This window comes from Melanotaenia boesemani, chromosome 2 (assembly GCF_017639745.1).
Source record: "Melanotaenia boesemani isolate fMelBoe1 chromosome 2, fMelBoe1.pri, whole genome shotgun sequence".
In the NCBI taxonomy this organism is placed as follows: Eukaryota; Metazoa; Chordata; class Actinopteri; order Atheriniformes; family Melanotaeniidae; genus Melanotaenia; species Melanotaenia boesemani.
In genome coordinates, this window is record NC_055683.1 from 3,859,531 (window position 1) to 3,881,663 (window position 22,133).

Consider the following 22,133-nt stretch of genomic DNA (forward strand, 5'->3'; position numbering starts at 1 on the left):
CCTGTCACGTGACCGCCCACTCGTTGTAGTAAATGGGCGTTGCCTGTTTAAGATGGCGGCTCGATTCTCACATGTACGTGGCCTCTGCTGCGCGCGTGTGCGTATGTGTGTGAGATGAAGCCTCCATGTTTGAGGTGTGTGCGTGTGAATCCTTTGAGGTGATAAAAACATTATGAAAAGCGTCTTCAGGCCGTGATCAGGCTGAAAAGCGTATCCCTCCGCACCGCCGGTGGATCTATATTTCTGATCGGTTACATATAAATTTTCATTAAACTCAAAATTTTGTTTAATGGTTCAAAGCTAAAGGCTTTGTCTTCGCTCTACATTTCCACCTCTAACATCATGGCTGCTGGTGTTGCGCGCGCCAAGCTCCGCTTCTCTTACTCTGCACTTTTGTTTTTTACTCATATATTTTGTATAATTTCCTCTGCGCGTGGCTGCAGGAGCACAGAACGGCGAGCATGTATAGGGAGAGGAGCGGGAGGTGAAGTTACCCGGAGAGGAGGTTCAGATGTGGAAAACATCACCAACAAAGCATCAGCTTTAAACTGATATGAGCAGAATCGGATTATTTTCACTAAGGAAGGTCAGCACGCGCTTAAAAAAAAAAAAAACACGCGGGTATTTTTCCTACAGAGACCAGATGATGGTAGCAGCCGTGATTGATTTGTTTTTAAAAAAAAAACTTTTCCAGTAAAAGCAGGAATATTGCTGGACCACCAACTTCCCATCTCAAAATGGAAACCCTCACCTCTGAAATGGAGTCAGTAGCAGCAGGCGGGGTCACGGTGGAGAACAGAGCCTGAACTTTGACCCCTCGCCTACTGCTGCACCCCCTCCTCTACTTTCCCTGTAATGAATTCCAGATCAAGGCCTGTGTCTGCAGCATGCGTCCCACCACATGTGAAAATCCTTTTTTCCAGAACCTTCGAGTCTTCAGAGAAGAAATGACCAAACTTTTCTTCTGCATGGGCCTGTTGGGGTCGGCACTGTTTCAGCAATAATAATCAGCTTAAGATGATAAATAAAAAAACAATCAGTAATGATCAGTAAACTGAAAGAGGCCAGCGGTCTGCAGGAACACAAAATGGTGAGCATATGTGGGAGAGGGACAGGAGGAGAGGAGATCTGCAGCAGACATCAGCCTCCAGAATTATCTTCTAATTAATTATTATTGTTTTTCTTACACAAACAATAAACTACAAATTATTAATCCCAGCTGAAAATTGCAGCATATTTTTCATTTAATTTTTGGTCTTTGGATAAAGGACTTTACAAAATAAGTAAATATCGAGATGATACTAGACATGGATCCCATTTTATTTTCACACTTCTAATATAAGAAAAAATACAAAGTGTCCTTTTTTTCTTCTAGATGTTTCTGTGTTGCGTTTCCAGTCTAGTCTGTGGTCCATCTGAACTCCAACGTGCTTGTTTTCCTCCACCACCTCCACCTCTTCCAGGATGTAAACAGTATTTTCATTATTCCGGTTCTTCTTGAAGTCAACAATCATCTCTTTTGTTTTACATGAGGTGATTGTTTCTGGCCCATCTCACAAACTGACTGACCAGTTCTCTGTACTCAGCTTCTTATCCATCACTGATATTCCCCACAGCTGCAGAGTAATCAGAGTATTTCTGCACATGACCGGACTCAGAGTTGTGTTGGAAGTCTGAGGTGTACAATGTGAAGAGAAATGGTGAGAGAACAGTCCCTTGTGGTGCTCCAGTGCTGCTGACCACCACCTCACAACCTTTCAGACCCACAAACATGTCTGTTTGTTAGCTAGTCATAAATCCAGGTGATGGTGGAGGTTCCACCTGGAATTTATGAATCTGCTCACATAAGAGAACAAGTTGAATTATATTAAAGCACTTGAGAAACCAAAGAAGATGATCTTCAAAGTGCCACCTGATTGGTCCAGATGAGAGTGGGCTCTCTGAAGCAGATGGCATCTTCAGCCCTAATAACATTATAATAAGCACATTTTTATTTTGGTACAGGAACAAGGCAGGATGTTTTCTTTTCTGACTCAGGCTGGTGTTGAAAAGATGCTGAAAAATCTAACATAGTTGTTCTGAGCAGGTTTTCAGAACCCTGGAGCTGAAGCCATCTGGACCTGCAGCCTTGTTCCAGTTCAGTCTCTCTAGTTGCTTCTTCACCTGACAGCAGGAGACGGGCTGGAGGTGGAAACAGAGGACATGTCAGAACACAGATGAGCAAGAGGTGGGGTAGAGGACGTCTCAGAAGCCAGACGGGCTAGAGGTGGAGGTAGAGGAGGTTTCAGGAGACAGACAGGTTAGAGGTGGATGTAGAGGATGTCTCAGGAGACAGACGGGCTAGAGGTGGAGGTAGAGGAGGTTTCAGGAGACAGACGGGCTAGAGGTAGAGGTAGAGAAGGTTTCAGGAGACAGACGGGCTAGAGGTGGAGGTAGAGGAGGTTTCAGGAGACAGACGGGCTAGAGGTAGAGGTAGAGAAGGTTTCAGGAGACAGACGGGCTAGAGGTGGCGGTAGAGGACGTCTCAAGAGACAGACAGGTTAGAGGTGGATGTAGAGGATGTCTCAGGAGACAGACCAGCTAGAGGTGAAGGTAGAGGACGTCTCAGGAGACAGACGGGCTAGAGGTGGAGGTAGAGGACCTCTTATTATGTCTGGGTGTGGAGGGAGATGAGGCTGTGTTCAGGTCCATGACTGAGCTGCAGGATGACACAGTGGAGGTGGGACAGGAAGGCTGTGGGCTCATGGAGGGGGTGTGGTCTGTTGGGCTGGAGGCAGGAGGTTAACTGGACCTAATGAAGAACATGTTCAGCTCATTATCTCTGTCCAGACCTCCATCAGTCTGATTCCCCTTTAACTTGAAGTCAGTGATCGTTTTCATTCTTGACCACACATCCCTGCTGGAGCTGCTTTCTAACTTTTCCTCTAGTCCTTCTTGCACTTCTTCATCTCTGTTTTAAGTTCTTTAAGTTCCCTGTTTTAAGTTGTCTTCATAACTCCCTGTCTCCATCCCTGAAGGCTTTCTTGTTGAAGTTTAGCAGCTTTTTCGGGTCTCTGGTGATCCAGGGTTTGTTATTGGGGAAGCGTCTCACTGTTCTTGTTGGGACGATGCTCTCCACACAGAAGTTGATATAATCTGTCTCAGTCATGGCATTGATGTCCTCTCCATGTGGTTGACAGAGGAATTTCCAGTCTGTGGCCTCAGAGCGCCTCTCAGAGCATCTTCAGCTTCACTAGACCAGGTTTTAATTGTCTGTGTGATGACTGGTTGCTGCAGAATGATGGGCTTGTAGGTGGAGGTGAGAAGAACCAGATTTTGGTTGGATCTTCCTGAAGGAGGCAGAGGAACTGAATGCATTTTTAACATTTGCATAAAATAAGTCCAATATCTTATTTTCTGTGATGGAACAGCTGAAAATCTGCTGGAGTGTTGGTGATGTTGCAGAGAGGGAGACGTTGTTGAAGTCTCCAGAGATCACAATGGATGCATTAGGATGCTGTGTTTGTAGCCTAGCAACAACGGAGCTGATGATATTACAGGCTGTTTCTGCAGCAGTACCAGGTATGATAAACCTCTACCAGGATAACACAGGTTAACTCACTGGGTAAAATATATGGAGGAAAACCCACAGCTAAGTGTGATGTCCCTTGTGCAGATCTTCTCCTTTACATGTCCTGGATAACACCAACAAGGGTTTAAAAGCTCTGCAGTTTCACCTCCCTTCAGCATTCTGCTGACTGTCTTATCACCGTCTGCTCGTACAGTCTTAAAGCAGAGTACAGACACATTAGAGTCCAGGATGTGTTCATGCAGCCATGTCTTAGTGAAGCACATAATACTACACTCCTTGTATTCTTTTTGAGACCTTGTTAGCACCTCGAACTAGTCCATTTTGTTAGCTAGCGATTTCACATTACCCATACGAACAGTGGGCAGAAACGTTTTGAATTTCCACCTCCTGCCCTGCATCCACTTCGCTTCCTCTTCTTTTGTATTTTATGTTTTTATAAAGTTTTTTATAACTTGTGCAGCACTTTGATCAACACTTGTTGCTTTATAAATAAAAGATTTTTTGGTTCGATTTCAGCTCTTTTGGGATTTGGTGCATTTAGCTGATTATCTTGGTTTTGGAGAGCTTTATCAGCTGGTTTTGCTGATAAACAACTCTCTCGTTAGTCCAAGGTGTGTGGAAAAATCACTTGAGCAGCCTCCAATCCAATTTATTTATAGAGCACTTTAAACACAAGGACTGAACAATAAACAACAAATCATTTACAAAACATATCTATATATGTGTATCTATAAATACACTAAACACAGGCCAAAAACATCATTATAAAATGACCAAAAACAATAAAATCTGAAGAACCTAAAAGCATCACTTCAACTTGTGTTAAAACACAAACAAAATAAGTGGGTTTGAGGAAGAGTTTTAAAAGCTGACAGCGAGGAGGCCTGTTTTATGCTTGAAGGCAGCTGGTTCCACAGTCCGATCCTTTCGAAGTATCGGCCTCGTCTTAGGAACCACCAGGAGCTGCTGGTCAGCTGACCTTATACGTCCTGACGGAGCGCAGGGCCGAAGCAGGTCAAATAAATAGGGTGGTGCTGGACTATTCAAGGATTTATAAATTAAAAGAACAACTTTAAAATGGACTCTATGGGTGCCCATCAACAGGCGAGCAGCTGCATTTTGGACCTTCTGCAGGCGATCGATAACAACGTGGCTAACCCCTACATACAGATCATTATAATAGTCCAACCTGGTTGTTATAAAAGCGAGAGAGTCCCTCAAAATCTTTTTTTAAAATAAAACTGCCTTCATTTTGGCTAGCTGCCTCAACTGAAAGAAACTGGACTTAACCACATTATTAATTATTTAGTTTTAAGAGGTCTAAGAATTTAGCCCTGTGGCACCCCACAAGTAAGGGGGGGAACCAGTTCAGGGCAGAACCTTTTGTGCCAACACAGTGCTCCAGGCGTGATAATAAAATTTTATGGTTGACCGTGTCAAAGGCTGCCGTCAAATCTAAAAGCATCAGAAAACCTGTCTCCCCAGAGTCCGTGTCAAGGAAGATGTCATTAAAAAGTTTTAAAAATGCCGTTTCTGTACGCTGGTTGGTTTTAAAACCAGACTGAAAGACCTCAAGAAATTTGTTTCTATCTAAAAAGGTTTTCAATTGGAAAAAAAGATTTTTTTCTAAACTTTTAAAGGAACCGTTGTGAATATCTTGTTGAAAATTTAACTTGCTGGTGAAAAAGTCACCTTTGTAAAAAATGAAAACCGTGCCATCGGACCGGCTACTGTTTCCTGCCACCTCACCTGCTTAAACGTTGTGTATCTGATTTTATTCAGACCAGAATTGACACATTTTATTTATGGACACCAGGTTAATGTGCAGCATGTTTACAGTGACACGTCTTTATTGACAGGTATCCGACTCCGTAGTTGGCCTGTCTGCATCAACTCACCCTTAAAAGACAGATTCATTTTTCCTTCCACACTCTTGGATTTTCATATTTGTTCTGATGAACTGAGCTTTTCTGCTCTCCTCCTTAAATGTTCTCTTTTTCTCAGTCATCCCTGGTTCTACCTCCTTATCGCCCTCCTCTTCCTCCCTCCTTCCTCCCGCTGTCAGGGCTTCCTATTTAAAGATCTCATACCGCGATACTTCCTTCCTCCAGCCAGGGAAAACCTCGAGGTCTGAACTGAAGTTGTGCAGGGAATGAAAAGAGAGGTGATGGAAGGGTTTGGAAAGCAGACGGGAGGATGAATCAAGGATCAGGCGGTGGGATATTAACAAAGATCACAGGTTAAAAAGGCACCACTCGCTCCAGTATGGTGTTTGTACCGAAGTGATGCAGCAATAAACCAAATTTCTGCTGTTCTGCATGTTGGGAAGTGATGTTGTTTGACTCTATCCACTTGCTCTTCACCATCGGCACTAAAATATTCATCTGGGATATTTGTGCTGGCGAGATAACTCTTATAAAATATTGAACTCCTGCTCGTTGGTGAGGATGCATCCGGATCCAGCGCTTACCTCCGACCAGCGAACATCTGGGAGCAGGGCGGAGGTAAGCAAAGCAAGTTTGGATGTTGTGTAACAAATTAATAAAAACAGAATGCAGACATCTGCAGATGTCACAAATATTTTATTCGTAATAGAACTTGTTCACAATAGAATATTAAAAGTAGCCCGTCGCTATTTCAGGGAAAATCTTCTGCTTCCATGATGCTCCAGATGTTGTGTACTGGTGAAAGGTCTGGACTGCAGGCAGGCCAGTTCAGCAGCCGGACTCTTCCCTGTGAAGCCATGCTGCAGTGATGGATGCAGGATGTGGTTCAGCATCGTCTTGCTGAAATCTGCAAGGTCTTCCCTGAAAGAGACGTTGTCTGGATGGGAGCAGATGCTGCTCTAAAACGAGGATGGGTAAAGCCGGTCCTTAAAGGCTGCAGTCCTGCAGGTTTTGGATGTTTCCTGTTGCAGCACATGAACCAGATTAATGAGTCAACATGCTTATGCAGGACTTGACAAGTCATTTAATTTGAATGAGGTGAGTTGAAGCAGGGAAACATCTCAAATCTTCAGGACTGTGACCCTCGAGGACCAGAGTTGCTCAATCTTGCTCTAAAACCTCTATGTACCTGTCAGCATTTCAGATTTTTATCCATCTGACCACAGAACAGTTTTCTACTTTGCTGTTTTGACCTTTGACCTTGTCCCATGCACACAGAGATTCCTCCTGAACCCCCAAATCTGTAGATGATGGAAGATTCAAAGTTTTAAATTCAGGAACATTTTTTAAATTGTTTCAAAAGTTCTGTGCAGATTATTTAACCTCTATCCATTTCGGTTTCTGAGAAACTCTGCCTCTCTAAGGTGCTCTTCTTATACCCAACCATGTTATTGACCTGTTAAAAATGAACGTAATTAGCTGCAACGTGTTCTATCAGCTGTTTATTTATTTAAAAAGGGACAGATTCTCATACATTATACCAGTAAAATATGCAAGACTTGGTCAGAGCTCATTTTCAGCTCTAGTGCCTTTATGGCAGAGTCAGCCCAAACACATCACAGCACAAAGCAGCAGTACATCATTTCTAAAAACCACTTCACTTACACTTTTGTTGCTGTTAGTTGATTCAGAATTAGCAATTTTTTTTTTCTTTTAAAAAGTAAAATATCTTAGATTGAGTTAAGTTTTCTGTAAGTACATTTTGGTTCAAGATTGTAAATCTTTGGATCCTGTTTTTATTTACACTTTAACAGTGTCACACATGTGTATCCATCAACCAAGGTCTCTGTCAGACCTGACTGGTCAGAGCCAGCCTCCATCCCAGTGAACAGTGGACTCAGGTTTCCATCCCGATGGTCCGTCTCCTCATCTCTCAACTTCCAGACTGCTCACTAGTTTAACGTGCTTCCTGCTTTATCTCACGTCTCTGTGAGGATGACGAGCATCAAACTGCTGGAACACACTGAGGTGCACCGCAGAGGCAGAAATAAGAACCCTCTGATTCATGTTAAAAAGCTTCCAACCAGCTGATGCAGACTCCTGAATCAAACATGTTTGTGTACGAGCACCTAAACGCACCATCTGGGCTCTGATATACAGCAGTCCGGTTCTACACATGTTGATGTGTTCTGGTCTGAGGAGGCATGTGCTGGACCTCCATGTTTCCAGGGTCGAGGAACGGGAATACCTCTTATCCCGAGCATGAACTCAGACTTGGGTAGGACTATGTCCTGAGAGTCTGACGTGGATCTTTTGTCCCCCTGTGAAGGGCTGTACAGCCTGCATTTGCTCACCAGTCAGCATTACCCTCAGTTTCCACTGGGTGAACAATTGTGGGTATTTTATTGGTGCTGGTCTTTTTTTCCCTCGGCATCGGACTTTTCCGTAGCGGATTAATAGTTACAGGACTAAAACCATCCCTAAAATTTGCAGACCAAACACTTCAGATTGTTCTACATGTTGTGTAGCCTGCCCCCTCCTGGCAGCAGAGCGCTACAACACCCAGACTGCAGCTGAGTCCCCCGATTGGAGGAGACTTCATGCTGACTGGATTAGGAAATTTTTCTCTTGCAGTTCAGAGGCCATCCCTCTCTGGTTGGAGGAGCTGACCCTTGACCTTTGACCCCTTCTAAAAGCAAAGGCTTCATCTCCTTTCAGAACCACACTCTTTTCATTTTCTCTGTGGTCTTTGTCCTGCTGGAAGCTGGAGCTCAGAAGACACAGCTTCAGTTTTTACATTTTAAACACACTTTTCTTTAAAAATCTGCAAACACATCAAGACATTTTTTCTTTTTTTGGTCCACCTGTTTTTGTACTTTTAATCCCAGTCAGTATCAGACATGATGTCTCCAGCATTAGCTGCCAGATTATGAGGCTAAAATGATGTAAAATGAATGTATGAATAGATATAGCAGCATAAACGCCAACCAGAAGAAGAAAGCAGAATTTATTACTAACAGAAGTCTGTAGAAATAACACACAGATCAACCAAGCCTTTTCTCATCTGCACATCATTCTCATACCATTTCCACTTTTTCCTCATTTCCAGTTATTCCTGCTACTATTTACCTGCTATCCTCACTAAACCAACTCCAGCTCAGCTGCTTTGTGGCGCCACCGTGCATCAGAAACGTCTTCTTGGCTTTATTCCAGCCATAGAGGAGCATTATTTTTCTTCTTTTCACACACACATAGAACTTTCTGCTCACTGGTTGATCTGTGGCTGCTCCTGATTGGACGTTACCGTCAATCTAAGCTCTCTGATTGGTGGAAAGTCTGACAGGAAGTGGCTTCATCATCATGTCCAGGTCTAAATAGAGGTCTCTTAGCAACATCGTAGTGATGGTGATGTTTTTATGATGAAATGTGATAAATAATGCTGTTATCATGGATCATTGTGGATTTACCAGATAGAGTCTCTGAATAAAACTACATTTAGTGGCTATTCTATTCTATTCTATTCTATTCTATTCTATTCTATTCTATTCTATTCTATTCTATTCTTACATTTGAGAGTAAGAACAAGTGGCTGGATTGTAAACCTTCTGGACGGGATAGAAATGACTGGAAAACTTCCATAGATGAGCTAAAGGGTAACTATCCATCACAGTTTACCCCACAGAGCTACACACTACCGTTCCTGTTGGTAGACGAGATAGACCTCGGGGAGACCAGATGGAGGTTTAAGAATTAAGGTCTTAATTTTCAGGTTTAGCTTCGTTCAGATTGCAGAAGCTTCGTTCCTGTAAATACTAGAAAAGAGAAGAAATTTCTCTTTCTTTAACGAAAATGGTGGGATTCCATAATTCCAGTGTGAACCTGGAAGCGGAGGGACTGCCGCCAAAGAGGATCTTTTTAGCTGCTAGATTTATTGATTAGATTGAGCAACCGTTGGGAGGTTTTTCATCTGAAAGAGTGGAAATACTTTCTGCTGTGGTCCTCTGAGGAAATCAGTCTGAATGACTTAAATCAGAAAGCGAAGCCCCGTCCTGTCTTTACCAGCATTACCATGTTAACAATCACCGACTCCTCCCAGCTGAGCATCAATAGCTTTAAACAACTCCTGTCTCCACATCCCCCACCAAACCCCCCAGGAGGCTCCAGCAGAGATGAAAAGTCTTTTGTGAATCTAGAATACCTGGCAGCCCCCATCCTGAACATTTAGAAAACTTTTATCCTTGGTCAGTGCTTCACCCTCAACGATGCCTCCACCACCTCCACCAGACCCTTCTGATGTTCCCACATCCTCTACTTCCACCAGTCTGCCCCACCGCTCACTTACCCAACCCCCATCAGCTCTCCACCAGGGAACTTATTTGACCCCGACCACCAGCTTAGCCTCACCTCCCTCCATTGGCTGAAACCATGGCAACAGCTTAAGTATGTGCGGGAAAAGAAGATGGATGGACACTTACTGATTAGTGACATCCTGAATCTGGATTTAGAAAAGATCTGGGTCCGCCTCAGCTGACCAGATCCAGGTCCAGAACCCGTTCATGTGTCGGGACGCTGTGAGGATGGCTCACGCTCGGACTGGGATGGATCAGAACCACAGAGGCCTGAGTCCCCCTGACGGTCCGAGTCGCCATCATCAAACTGAGATGTTCCTTCAACTCTGTGATGCTCCACAGACTGATTCTGATGTTAGAGGGGAGAGTTCTGGTCCAGAGAGGCAGGTTCTGGTCCACAGACTGATTCTGTTGTTAGAGAGGCGAGTTCTGGTCCACAGAGGGTGGTTCTGGTCCAGAGAGGTGGATTCTGTTCCAGAGAGGCAGGTTCTGGTCCACAGAGGGTGGTTCTGGTCCACAGAGGCAGGTTCTGGTCCACAAATGGTGGTTTTGGTCCAGACAGGGTGGTTCTCGTCCACAGAGGCAGGTTCTGGTCCAGACAAGGGTGGTTTTGGTCCAGATAGGGTGGTTCTTGTCCACAGAGGGTGGTTTTGGTCCAGACAGGGTGGTTCTGGTCCAGAGGCGGGTTCTGGTCCAGAGAGGCAGGTTCTGGTCCACAGAGGGTGGTTGTGGTCCAGAGAGGCGGGTTCTGGTCAAGAGAGACAGGTTCTGGTCCACAGAGGGTGGTTTTGGTCCAGACAGGGTGGTTCTGGTCCAGAGAGGCAGGTTCTGGTCCACAGAGGGTGGTTGTGGTCAAGAGAGGCGGGTTCTGGTCCAGAGAGGCAGGTTCTGGTCCACAGAGGGTGGTTCTGGTCCAGAGAGGCAGGTTCTGGTCCACAGAGGGTGGTTCTGGTCCACAGAGTGTGGTTTGGTCCACAGAGGGTGGTTTTGGTCCAGACAGGGTGGTTCTGTTCCAGAGAGGCAGGTTTTGGTCCACAGAGGGTGGTTTTGGTCCAGACAGGGTGGTTCTGGTCCACAGAGGCAGGTTCTGGTCCACAGAGTGTGGTTTTGGTCCACAGAGGGTGGTTTTGGTCCAGACAGGGTGGTTCTGGTCCAGAGAGACGGGTTCTGGTCCAGAGTCGGTGGCTCTGGTTTAGCCAGTTACTGAATGTTTCCTTTGTGCTACAACCAGCTGGTTCTCCTGCAGGAGGTGAAACATGCTGGATGGACTTCCTGTTTCATGTCCTGCTTTCCAGGCTCAGACGTCCTCCACCATCACACCTGCCTCATGTTTCATCCCACCAGGAGGATTTCATCCATTAGTTCGGAGGGAAAAACATGGAAGCAGTAACACACGCATGTTGTTTACCTTCCTGATCTGATCACATGGTCCCACATGGAAAGTCGGGATCTTCAGGAATAATCAGTCCTGGTGTTTAATGTGAGATCTGCTGCCTTTGTCTGTGAAAGGTGGTGAAAAGGCTTTTCACTGTTTCACTGTGTTTCTCTCCGTTTGCTGCTGCTTTTCTCATCTTCGTGTCTTCTCTCTGCAGGACGAGGAAGCTGCAGATCCGGAACATCCCACCTCACCTGCAGTGGGAGGTCAGTTCTCTTCTCAGCTTCACATCTTCTGTCCATTGATCTGGAAATGATTGATGGTAAAAATGAAAACTTTTCTGCTAATAAGTCGTCAGTACATCACAGTGATGGACCATCAGGACATCTTTTAGACTGTAGGAAAGTCTGGATCTGCACAATATGGGATGTTTACACGTGTCCATGCAAGGTGACTGATGAGGTCTGAAATTTCACAGACCCCATCTGTATCCAGAGAAACAATAAACACACACGTGTGGGCGTGGCTCTGTGTGTGTGTGTGTGTGTGTGCTACCAGCTGTGTCCACATGAGGGCGATGTCAGAGAAAAACCTGATAGTTTTAAAATGAAGCATAGATAATCATTAAAAGGTCATTTTTTGTTTGTTTTTTCTGTTTTTATCATTCCTGCTGTTAATTAATCCAATAAAAGCTCAGTTTGTCCAGAACGGAACATTTCTGGATTATGTATAAATGAACTCGGCAGTGAATGAACAAATCCTGATTATTTTGCCTTTTAAAGCTGGTGAAGTCATTTCCAGGTTTTGTTTAACGCCTTCATGTCCATGTTTTCAGAACAACCTCCTGAACAGATGTGTTCATGGTTGTGGTGTGTAGGGACATCTGGGGACCTCAGTGTCAGAAATGTTGTGTCTGGTGGAAATGACAATAACATGGAGGAGAAATCTTTTTTTTCCATGAACACAGATGTCACTAAATCATCTCTAAACATGAATGTTTGACCTAAAATCCAGTTTCCATCTGATTTTCTGAACATTAGGGTCCAAACTTTGCTCCAAATCAGCTGTTGGTCAGGTTTTTAGTTTTAGATCGGGTTGAAGAGTTAAAAGAATCTGAAGCTGTGTGATGAAGACAAGAAGTGATGTCACTGTGGACATCCTTGGAAACCGGACTAAAATCTGCACCTGTATGTGTGTGTGTGTGTGTGTGTTGCAGGTGCTGGATGGTCTGCTGGCGCAGTGTGGAACCGTTGAAAACTGTGAACAAGGTGAGACTTCAACCTGCTGCGTTGTTGTTTCCACGTGAACTGAGCTGGACCAGCATGGTGGTGTCCACGAAATTCCAGCAAACAGGAGACAGCCACCAAACTATCACATAAAATACTCACATGATTCCAAGAAAATGATTAAAATGTTCTAGATCCACAAATCAGAACATTTAAAAGAAAAGTTGAAGCAAATTCAGGGTTTAAATGGGTGACAGATCCTGGTCCAGAATAACTCAGGAAGCTGTTTTTTTCCTGAAACAGAAGAAGTCATCATTTAACATGGATTCAGTTCGTGGTCTTTACTTATTTGATGAATAATCTAACAGATTTGACAGAATTTTCCACAATAAACGGAAAAATAATGGGAACTTTTCTTCATCTAATAGTTAATTTCAGAATATTGTTGAAAATGCTGCAACAGCTTTTATCAGATTTCATTATTTCCGACTGGAACTTCATAAATTTTCAGTGTCTTTGTTAAAAATCTGTTATTAACCATCAAGTCAGTGACCTTCACTGACTAATTTACCTTTTAAGTAGCTGTCTCAGTTTTTAGAGAAAAGGTTTCTGTCTGAGGACATAAACAGAATAAAACTGAAGCGTTAGCTTTGTTTGAACTATAATCTGATACAGGGTGTGCAGAATTATTAGGCAAGTTGTATTTTTGAGGATTAAATTTTATTATAGAACAACAACTATGTTCGCAATGAACACAAAAGACTCATAAATATCAAAGTTGAATATTTTTGGAAGTTGGAGTGGGGCTTTTTTAGTTTTAGTATCTTAGGATTATATCTGTGTGTGCAGGTGACTATTACTGTACATAATTATTAGGCAACTTAACAAAAACCAAATATATACCCATTTCACTTATTTATTTTCACCAGGGAAACCAATATGACAACTCAAAATTTACAAATATATATTTCTGGCATTCAAAAACAAAACAAAAACAAATCAGTGACCAATATAACCACCTTTCTTTGTGAGGTCACTCAAAAGCCTGCCATCCATAGATTCTGTCAGTGTCTTGATCTGTTCACGATCAACATTGCGTGCAGCAGCAACCACAGCCTCCCAGACACTGTTCAGAGAGGTGTACTGTTTTCCCTCCCTGTAGATCTCACATTTGATGAGGGACCACAGGTTCTCTATGGGGTTAAGATCAGGTGAACAAGGAGGCCATGTCATTATTTTTTCTTCTTTTAGACCTTTTCTGGCCAGCCACGCAGTGGAGTACTTGGATGCGTGTGATGGAGCATTGTCCTGCATGAAAACCATGTTTTTCTTGAACGATGCTGACTTCTTCCTGTACCACTGCTTGAAGAAGGTGTCTTCCAGAAACTGGCAGTAGGACTGGGAGTTGAGCTTGACTCCATCCTCAACCCGAAAAGGTCCCACAAGCTCATCTTTGATGATACCAGCCCATACCAGTATCCCACCTCCACCTTGCTGGCGTCTGAGTCGGAGTGGAGCTCTCTGCCCTGTACTGATCCAGCCACGGGCCCATCCATCTGGCCCATCAAGACTCACTCTCATTTCATCAGTCCATAAAACCTTAGAAAAATCAGTCTTATGATATTTCTTGGCCCAGTCTTGACGTTTTATCTTGTGTGTCTTGTTCAGTGGTGGTCGTTTTTCAGACTTCCTTACCTTGGCCATGTCCCTGAGTACTGCACACCTTGTGCTTCTTGGCACTCCAGTGATGTTGCAGCTCTGAAATATGGCAAAACTGGTGGCCAATGGCATCTTGGCAGCTTCACGCTTGATTTTCCTCAGTTCATGGGCAGTTATTTTGCGTCTCGTTTTTTCAACACGCTTCTTGCGACCCTGTTGACTGTTTTGAATGAAACGCTTGATTGTTTGATGATCACGCCTCAAAAGCTTGGCAATTTTAAGAGTGCTGCATCCCTCTGCAAGACATCTCACTATTTTTGACTTTTCAGAGTCCGTCAAATCTCTCTTCTGACCCATTTTGCCAAAGGAATGGAAGTTGCCTAATAATTATGCACACCTGATATAGGGTGTTGATGTCATTAGACCACACCCCTTCTCATTACAGAGATGCACATGAGAGATGATATGCTTAATTGGTAGTAGGCTTTCAAGCCTGTACCGGTTGGAGTAGAACAACATGCATAAAGAGGATGATGTGATCAAAATACTCATTTGCCTAATTATTCTGCACACACTGTATATTTATGTTCCAGCTCTGCCAGATACATGAATATTATGTTATAGATCCAGAACGTGTTGCCGTCTCTGTCAGAGTTCACATTTTTCTTATTTTTCTCAATTTTGCCTTCAGTTAACACGGATAGTGAGACAGCAGTGGTGAATGTCACGTATGCATCCCGGGATCAAGCCAGGCAGTAAGTTCATCCGTCTCCTCCTCTTCTGCTCTCCTCTTCATCTTCCTCATATATAGGTTTTGTAGAAGTGGATTGTGAAAGCAAGCAAGTGCTAATCGTTGTATGATGGACTGTCTTTGTTCTATATATAGTGTTATACAGTATGTTTGTTACAATACATTTGTTATGGCTATGTCTTTGTTTTTTGGTCCCCTTTGCAAACGAGATGTTACATCTCAAGGGGTTTTCCATTATAAATAAACTGAAATAAATATGTTACAAAAAATTTTATAACAAAACACTTCAATACGTCAGATACGTGTTGTGTCTGTTAAATTCTGGTTGTTCTTTTTTATCTGTGTTGTTGGATCTGTTTTAAAATGTTTATCTGGAAATTCAGTTTCGTTTAGTTTGTTCAGATGGTTGAAATTTCCATTTTTCTGCTGTCTGCCATCTAGTGGTCATTTACAAGAACTACGCTTTAATTTCAGCTCAGTTTTAATGAAAAAGTTCTGCATAAGTGAAAAGTTAAAAGAAATTCTTCAGTATTAGTTTAAACAACAGGCAACCATAAGCTGTTCTTGGTTGCAGGAAATTCATTATGACATTAAATATTTGAATATACAGAAAACCGGTGGAAACATCGGTTCTGGGATGCGGTGATGGTGGATTGTTGATCATGTTCATAACATGTAATTATCCCCCTGATCAGAAATTAATCCTGGAGGACTAAAAGAATTATTTCTCTGAGATTAAATGTTTGTTGATGTTGAACTTGTGCTGCTGCACACAGAGCCATTCAGAAACTGAACGGGTACCAGTTTGAAAACAACGCCCTTCGCGTCTCTTACATCCCTGATGAGAACTCTGAAATGGACGGAGGACAGCGGGGGCCAGATAACGGCCGGCGCCCTGGATACGGGCCCCGTGGTGGACTCCGCGGCGGGTCCCCCAGCTCTGGAATGCTCACCAAAGCTCCACATGCCGACATCCCACTCAGATTGCTGGTTCCCACTCAGTATGTCGGAGCCATCATCGGCAAAGAGGGCGCCACCATCCGAAACATCACCAAGCAGACACAGAGCAAGTAGGTCCCACACTCAGATTCATTTACCGCAGGATGTATCGTCATCTGTCAGAGCTGGGGCTTTAGGGTACTTGGCCTGCTTCTGTTGCAGTCAGTCTAGATGTGTGTGTAAGGACCGTTCTCAGTGACGTCACATTGGTCATTTATGCCGCCATGTTGGGAGGCTAAAAGCTAGCTGGAACCTGCTCCAGCTATAGGGACTATTAGCTGTTTCTCATCAGGGATGTCGCTAGCGGACTAAACACTTTCCAAACCAGCTCAGCTCTGATGTGGTCAGACAGGATATTTTGAAAAACGCAAGCTTGTTGGTGCTGAAAATCCGTCTGGTTTTCCAAATTCCTGGTTAAAAAAAACCCTAAACATCCAGCTGACGAAGACAGTGCTACCTGATTTACCTTAGCTTGACATTTACAGCTACATGGTCAATGAACATTTGCCCTTCACAGGGGCAGAATTAAAAGCATAAAGTCAGATTAGAGGCTTATAAATACTTCGTGGCAGGATGGGAATCAGACCTTCAGCTGTGGAAAGTTCCCCAAACAAAGTCTTTCCTCTTCATGTCAAAGCTGAGTAGAAACCAGCAGATGCAGATACCGTTACGTGAGATATTTGGGAGTTAACGTTACTAACAATTACTGGGAGGAAACATTGCTGTATAAAGATTGTTTGGTTTATCGAGACCACAAAGGACAATCCATGTCCAGCTTTTCATTAACACAAACCTGCCGTCACCGTGGTAAACCGACCGCGGTGGAGGCTTGATGAGTGGAACATCCAACCAGTTTCACCGTGGTCGCATTTCCACTGGGAGAAACTGGAGATTGTTTGGTTCATTTGTTGCTTCACATAAAACATGACTTGCGTATAAACCTCTTATCTGATCGTCCTCCCGGTTACACATGAACAACAATTACATGTCCGTTAACAGACTAACGTTAAGTGTCTGGTTCCGGAGCTACACAGCTGAGAGTCTTAGACAGTTTCCAGTTATCTGGTCTGACGGCAGCAACACGTTTAGCTGTCATTCAGGGTCAGGAGCAACCTGAAAATACAATCCCATTCTTGGGATGTCGACTGGAACATCCAAAGGCACAGCAGGATGTACCATTATGATTTTATTTATTTTTTTTACGTGAAATGCTAGTTATAGCCTTGAGCTGGTAGCAGTACGCCTGCTTTGTTTCTTTCTTTTTGCCACCCAAGAACGTTGTAGACACGTGATCAGTGACGAAACGTGAGAATGGTCCATATGGTCCATACTGTGAAATATTAGCACGGAAGCTATCGTAGTGAGGTCAGCTCCACCTGCACTCTTTGTAAACTGATGGAAACATGTTGCTGCAGGATTGATGTACATCGCAAGGAGAATGCAGGAGCTGCTGAGAAGCCCATCAGCATCCACTCCACTCCTGAGGGCTGCTCGGCCGCCTGCCGCATGATCCTGGACATCATGCAACAGGAGGCTAAAGACACCAAGACGTAGGTTGAAGTCAGAAAAAGCAGACCGGTAGCCTGACTCAGACTGTGTGATGAGACCTGATGTGTTCCTCAGGGCTGACGAGGTTCCTCTGAAGATCCTGGCTCACAACAACTTTGTTGGTCGTCTCATCGGGAAGGAGGGACGCAACCTGAAGAAAGTAGAGCAGGACACAGACACCAAGATAACCATCTCCCCGTAAGAGACACACACATTCATGCTTGTATTGTGTGTGTGTTATCTGTTCTGTTTTACAGTTTCTTCCTTCTAGAATCTTCCTAAGGTTTCATATCAAGACATAAAACAAACACCTGGTCCTCATCAGGTGCTGAAAATCATTTCCTCCAACCTCAGAGGATCATCATGACAGATCAGTCATTATTTATTAACAGAAACTAAAAGTCGTGATCACAGTGATGATCCAGCAGCTTCTAGAAGCTCCTCCCACAGCAGGAAGTTGCAGTCATGGTTTTCTGGATGACATCATCAGTCTCTCTGTTGGATGTGGAGGAATTCCACCTTTCTTTCCATCGGTGCTTCAGTTCATTCAGGTTTGCAGCATCTGAAGGTCCCACCACAGCATCTCAGTCAGTCAACTTCATTTATGAAGCACTTTTAAAAGCCTGTGGCCAACCAAAGTGTTTCACAGTAACAACAGTCATCAACAGTAGGAAACAATAAAAGCAATATATAAAAAAAATAAATAAATAAAATCTAGTAGAGGTGACGCTGCTCAGCCAAAGGCCAGGGTGTATAAGTGGATCTTAAGACGCATTTTAAAAATGAAGACGCTATTTGCAGACCGCACAGAGATGCATTCCACAGTGTGGGAGCCACAACTGCTAAGACTCCATCTCCTCTGGTTTTCATGAGGGATCGAGGAACGTCCAGGACCATCTGGTCAGCTGACCTAAGGGCTTTGGAGAGTTGATGCACCTTAACAATACGTCCATCGTCTGCCGCTTATCCGGAGTCGGGTTGTAGGGGCAGCTTTCTAAGCGGGGAAACCCAGACTTCCCTCTCCCCGGCCACATTCACCAGCTCATCCAGGGGGATCCCGAGGCGTTCTCAGGTCAGCCAAGAGATGTAGTCCCTCCAGCATGTCCTGGGTCTTCCCCGGGGCCTCTTTCTGGTGGGATGTGCCCGGAATACCTCACCAGGGAGGCGTCCAGGAGGCATCCTGACCAGATGCCCGAGCCACCTCATCTGGCTCCTCTGGATGCAGAGGAGCAGTGGCTCTACTCTGAGCCCCTCCCGGATCACCGAGCTTCTCACCCTATCTCTAAGGGAGAGCCCGGCCACTCTGCGGAGAAAACTCATTTCGGCCGCTTGTATTCGCGATCTTGTTCTTTTGGTCACTACCCACAGCTCGTGACCATCGGTGAGGGTGGGAACGTAAATCGACCGGTAAATCGAGAGCTTTGCCTTTTGGCTCAACTCCCTCTTCACCACGACAGACCAATGCAAAGTCCGCATCACTGCAGACTCCGCACCAATCCTCCTGTCGATTTCCCTCTCCATCCTTCCCTCATCCTTCCCTCACCCGTGAACAAGACCCCAAGATACGTGAACTCCTCCACTTGGGGCAGGACCTCATTCCCGACCCAGAGAAGGCACGCCACCCTTTTCCGGCTGAGGACCATGGTCCTACCTTAACAAGATCAGATAAATATTCTGGGGCCAGTCTGTTCAGCCAATGAAGCGAGGAAAGCACTGGCATTATCTGCTCGTGTTACGGTGCTAGTGGGCCAAGAGAGCTGGCAAGGTCACGGACCATGTCTGGGCAACCAAAGAAGGCAGTCTCAGTTTTGTTTTCATTTAATCTTAAGAATTTTAAGTCCATCCATGTCTTAATATCTGTCATGCAATTAAACACAGCATTAGGAGATTCCTTAGAAGGGTCCTTAAAATTGGCAAGTAAACCTCCACATCATCAGGAAAGCAGTGAAAAGGAATATCATGCTTCCTAACCCTCGCCCCCAGGGGGGGTAGCATGTGAGGTCTGGACTCTGACTGGACCACAGTGAGGCCTCCTCCCCCTCCAGTCTGTCTGGCTCTTTGGACAAAGCAGCGAAGGACGGTCAGGCACAGTTTAAAGTTTTTATTTTAACCCAAAAAAAGTAATCCAAACAATTTACTAAATAAATGAGTAATCGGGCGTAAAAGAGGTCAACCTAACAGAACATCTGCTTAAACAACTTGTGGCAGAAATAACTCAAACAAAACGAGCAAACAAATGAAACAAACTGACCTAACATGAGACACAAGTCCTGGTCCTGAGGAGTCGGTGCCAGTAAATACTGTTCATCCACTTCCTCATCCTCTGGAACATCCTGGATCAATAAAACATCTGAACTCTTTGGTCTCTCCATCCATTCGGGTCTGATCTGGAATGGCTACTTGGTAGGTAGTCTGCCCCAGTTTCTGCTGAATCTCATATGGCCCCTGCCACTTCTCTAGCAGCTTGCTGTCATCGGTCCGGAGGAGCACCAGCACTTTCTGGCCTGGACTGAAAGACCTCCGCCATGTGGACTGACCATACCAGACCTTCTGGTGCTGCTGTGCCTCTGCCATATGAGCTTGGGCCAGCTCCTTCATCTTTTCCGGGTGCTCCTGGATCTGAACAACATAAGAGACAACCGCTTCGGCGCTTTCTTTGTCACTCTCCCAAGTCTCCCTCAGCAGAGACAAGGGGCCCCTCACTTCATGGCCATACAACAGTTGGAAAGGTGAAAAACCAGTAAAAAGCTTGGGGTACTTCTCTGTATGCGAAGAGGAGGTAGGGCAGCCACTGATCCCAGTCTGTATTGGTGTCATTGACAAACTTGCGTAACATTTGTTTCAGAGTCTGGTTAAAACGCTCTGGAAGGCCATCAGTCTGAGGATGGTATGGAGTCGTCATTGAACTCTTGATCCCCAGGAGCCGGTACACCTGTTTTAACAGACTGGACATGAAATTAGTTCCACGATCAGCTTGAATTTACTGTGGAAAACCCACCCTTGAGAAAAGCTGAACCAGACATACTGTAAAGCAATAGTTGCTTCTTTAAGATCATTGCTGATGACTTTCCTCCTCGGCATCGTGTTAACACACACCTGAATGCAGTAAGGATGGAGGCAGTTTTATGTTCAGTAAATAAGGACACGGTGTGATCCGTCATGCTGTTTATCATGCCAGCTTATCCTGGGTCGACGTCACCGGTACTGATCTCAATTGTCCTGACGGTGTAATGGATGTGTAGTTGCTAGTTTTCATCATGCTCCACAGCAGATGGTCAACCAGAGAAATAAAGTCATTGAGACATGAGATGATTGTTTCTCTGTTGGTGTAACACGCAGCCTCCAGGACCTGACACTGTATAACCCAGAGAGAACCATCACTGTCAAAGGCTCCATCGAAGCCTGCTGTCAGGCTGAGGTGGAGGTCATGAAGAAAGTCAGAGAGGCCTACGAGAACGACATTGCAGCTATGAACGTAAGTACACGCGCACACACACACACACACTCAAGGACACACTGGATGAAAACAGCAATGGTTCTTGGTTGGTTGGTTCTTCTGTGTAGAACATCACTGAGGTGAGCTGCTTCACATGAACTCAGCATTTTCACATGTCACTGAAAAAACCGAGCTTATCTAGTTCCCTTGCTGTAGTAATCTGTAGTCACGATTTAGTTCTCTTTCCCTCGCGTTAAACAACAAAGAAAATATTCTAGTAGAAAAGAAAGAGATGAGAATTTGTTCAAGAAATCAAAAATATATGTATTATTTCTACAGAGCTGGTTTCAGTCTGATCTGGATGATTTTTAGGATGGAGGGTTGGTCTTCATTTAGCTTCTGTTCGGTAGTAAAGGGAGGTGGTGGAGGATGGAGTCCAGTCATCTCATACTGGTAGTCTTCAGCCCATACTGGTAGTCTTTAGATCCTACAGGTGGTCTTCGTCTCATTGTGGTGGTCTTCAGGTCATACAGGTGGTCTTCAGCTCATAACGGTGGTCTTCTTTGCAGCAGCAGACCCACCTGATCCCTGGACTCAACCTGGGTGCTCTGGGTCTCTTCCCGTCTTCCTCCAACCTGCCCCCCCCTCCACCTGGAAACTCAGTGGGTGCCACCCCCTACGGCTGCTTCGGGGTAAGACTTCTCAGTAACTTTGCTGTTTCCAGGACGTCCCCTCACAGATCTGCGGTCAGTCTAATGAGGCGGTCTTTGTGTGTGTCCAGGCCCCGGAGCAGGAGACGGTCCACGTTTACATCCCAGCACAGGCGGTGGGGGCCATCATTGGAAAGAAAGGACAGCACATCAAACAGCTGAGCCGCTTCGCTGGGGCCTCCATCAAGGTCCGCTCAGCAGAACAACCATCAGGTCTAATCTGAAGACCTTAAAGTGATCACTGAGTCATTGTTTCTGTGTCCTCAGATCGCTCCAGCTGAGACTCCAGACTCTAAGATGAGGATGGTGATTGTGACGGGACCGCCTGAGGCTCAGTTCAAGGTGAAGGCTGACTGACATGAGTACCCTTCATCTTGCCAGATAAATATCAGACTGCAGGAACATTCTGTCCTCTCACACCTCCAGGCTCAGGGCAGAATCTACGGTAAACTGAAGGAGGAGAACTTCTTCGGTCCAAAAGAAGAGGTCAAACTGGAAACTCACATCAAGATGGCGGCTGCTGCTGCAGGGCGGGTCATCGGTAAAGGAGGCAAGACGGTAAGTGATAAGCTCCTGATTCTGTCCTATTGCTTCCTCCTCCTCCTCCTCCTCCAGACTGTTGG

General features: G+C 44.8%; 1 protein-coding gene across 2 annotated transcripts in view; it reads left to right on the plus strand.

The window, feature by feature from the left end:
* Positions 1-22,133, plus strand: part of igf2bp1 (insulin-like growth factor 2 mRNA binding protein 1) — a 52,964-nt gene that overhangs the window by 25,643 nt on the left and 5,188 nt on the right. The window contains exons 3-13 of one of the 2 annotated variants that reach the window (XM_041970727.1): positions 11,399-11,447; positions 12,398-12,449; positions 14,758-14,821; positions 15,594-15,887; positions 17,232-17,366; positions 17,440-17,562; positions 20,704-20,839; positions 21,370-21,492; positions 21,582-21,698; positions 21,778-21,852; positions 21,937-22,068. In XM_041970727.1, coding sequence (XP_041826661.1) covers positions 11,399-11,447; positions 12,398-12,449; positions 14,758-14,821; positions 15,594-15,887; positions 17,232-17,366; positions 17,440-17,562; positions 20,704-20,839; positions 21,370-21,492; positions 21,582-21,698; positions 21,778-21,852; positions 21,937-22,068 — 1,300 coding nt within the window. The remainder of the gene's footprint in view (positions 1-11,398; positions 11,448-12,397; positions 12,450-14,757; positions 14,822-15,593; positions 15,888-17,231; positions 17,367-17,439; positions 17,563-20,703; positions 20,840-21,369; positions 21,493-21,581; positions 21,699-21,777; positions 21,853-21,936; positions 22,069-22,133) is intronic. The other variant, XM_041970735.1, reaches the window with a different exon arrangement.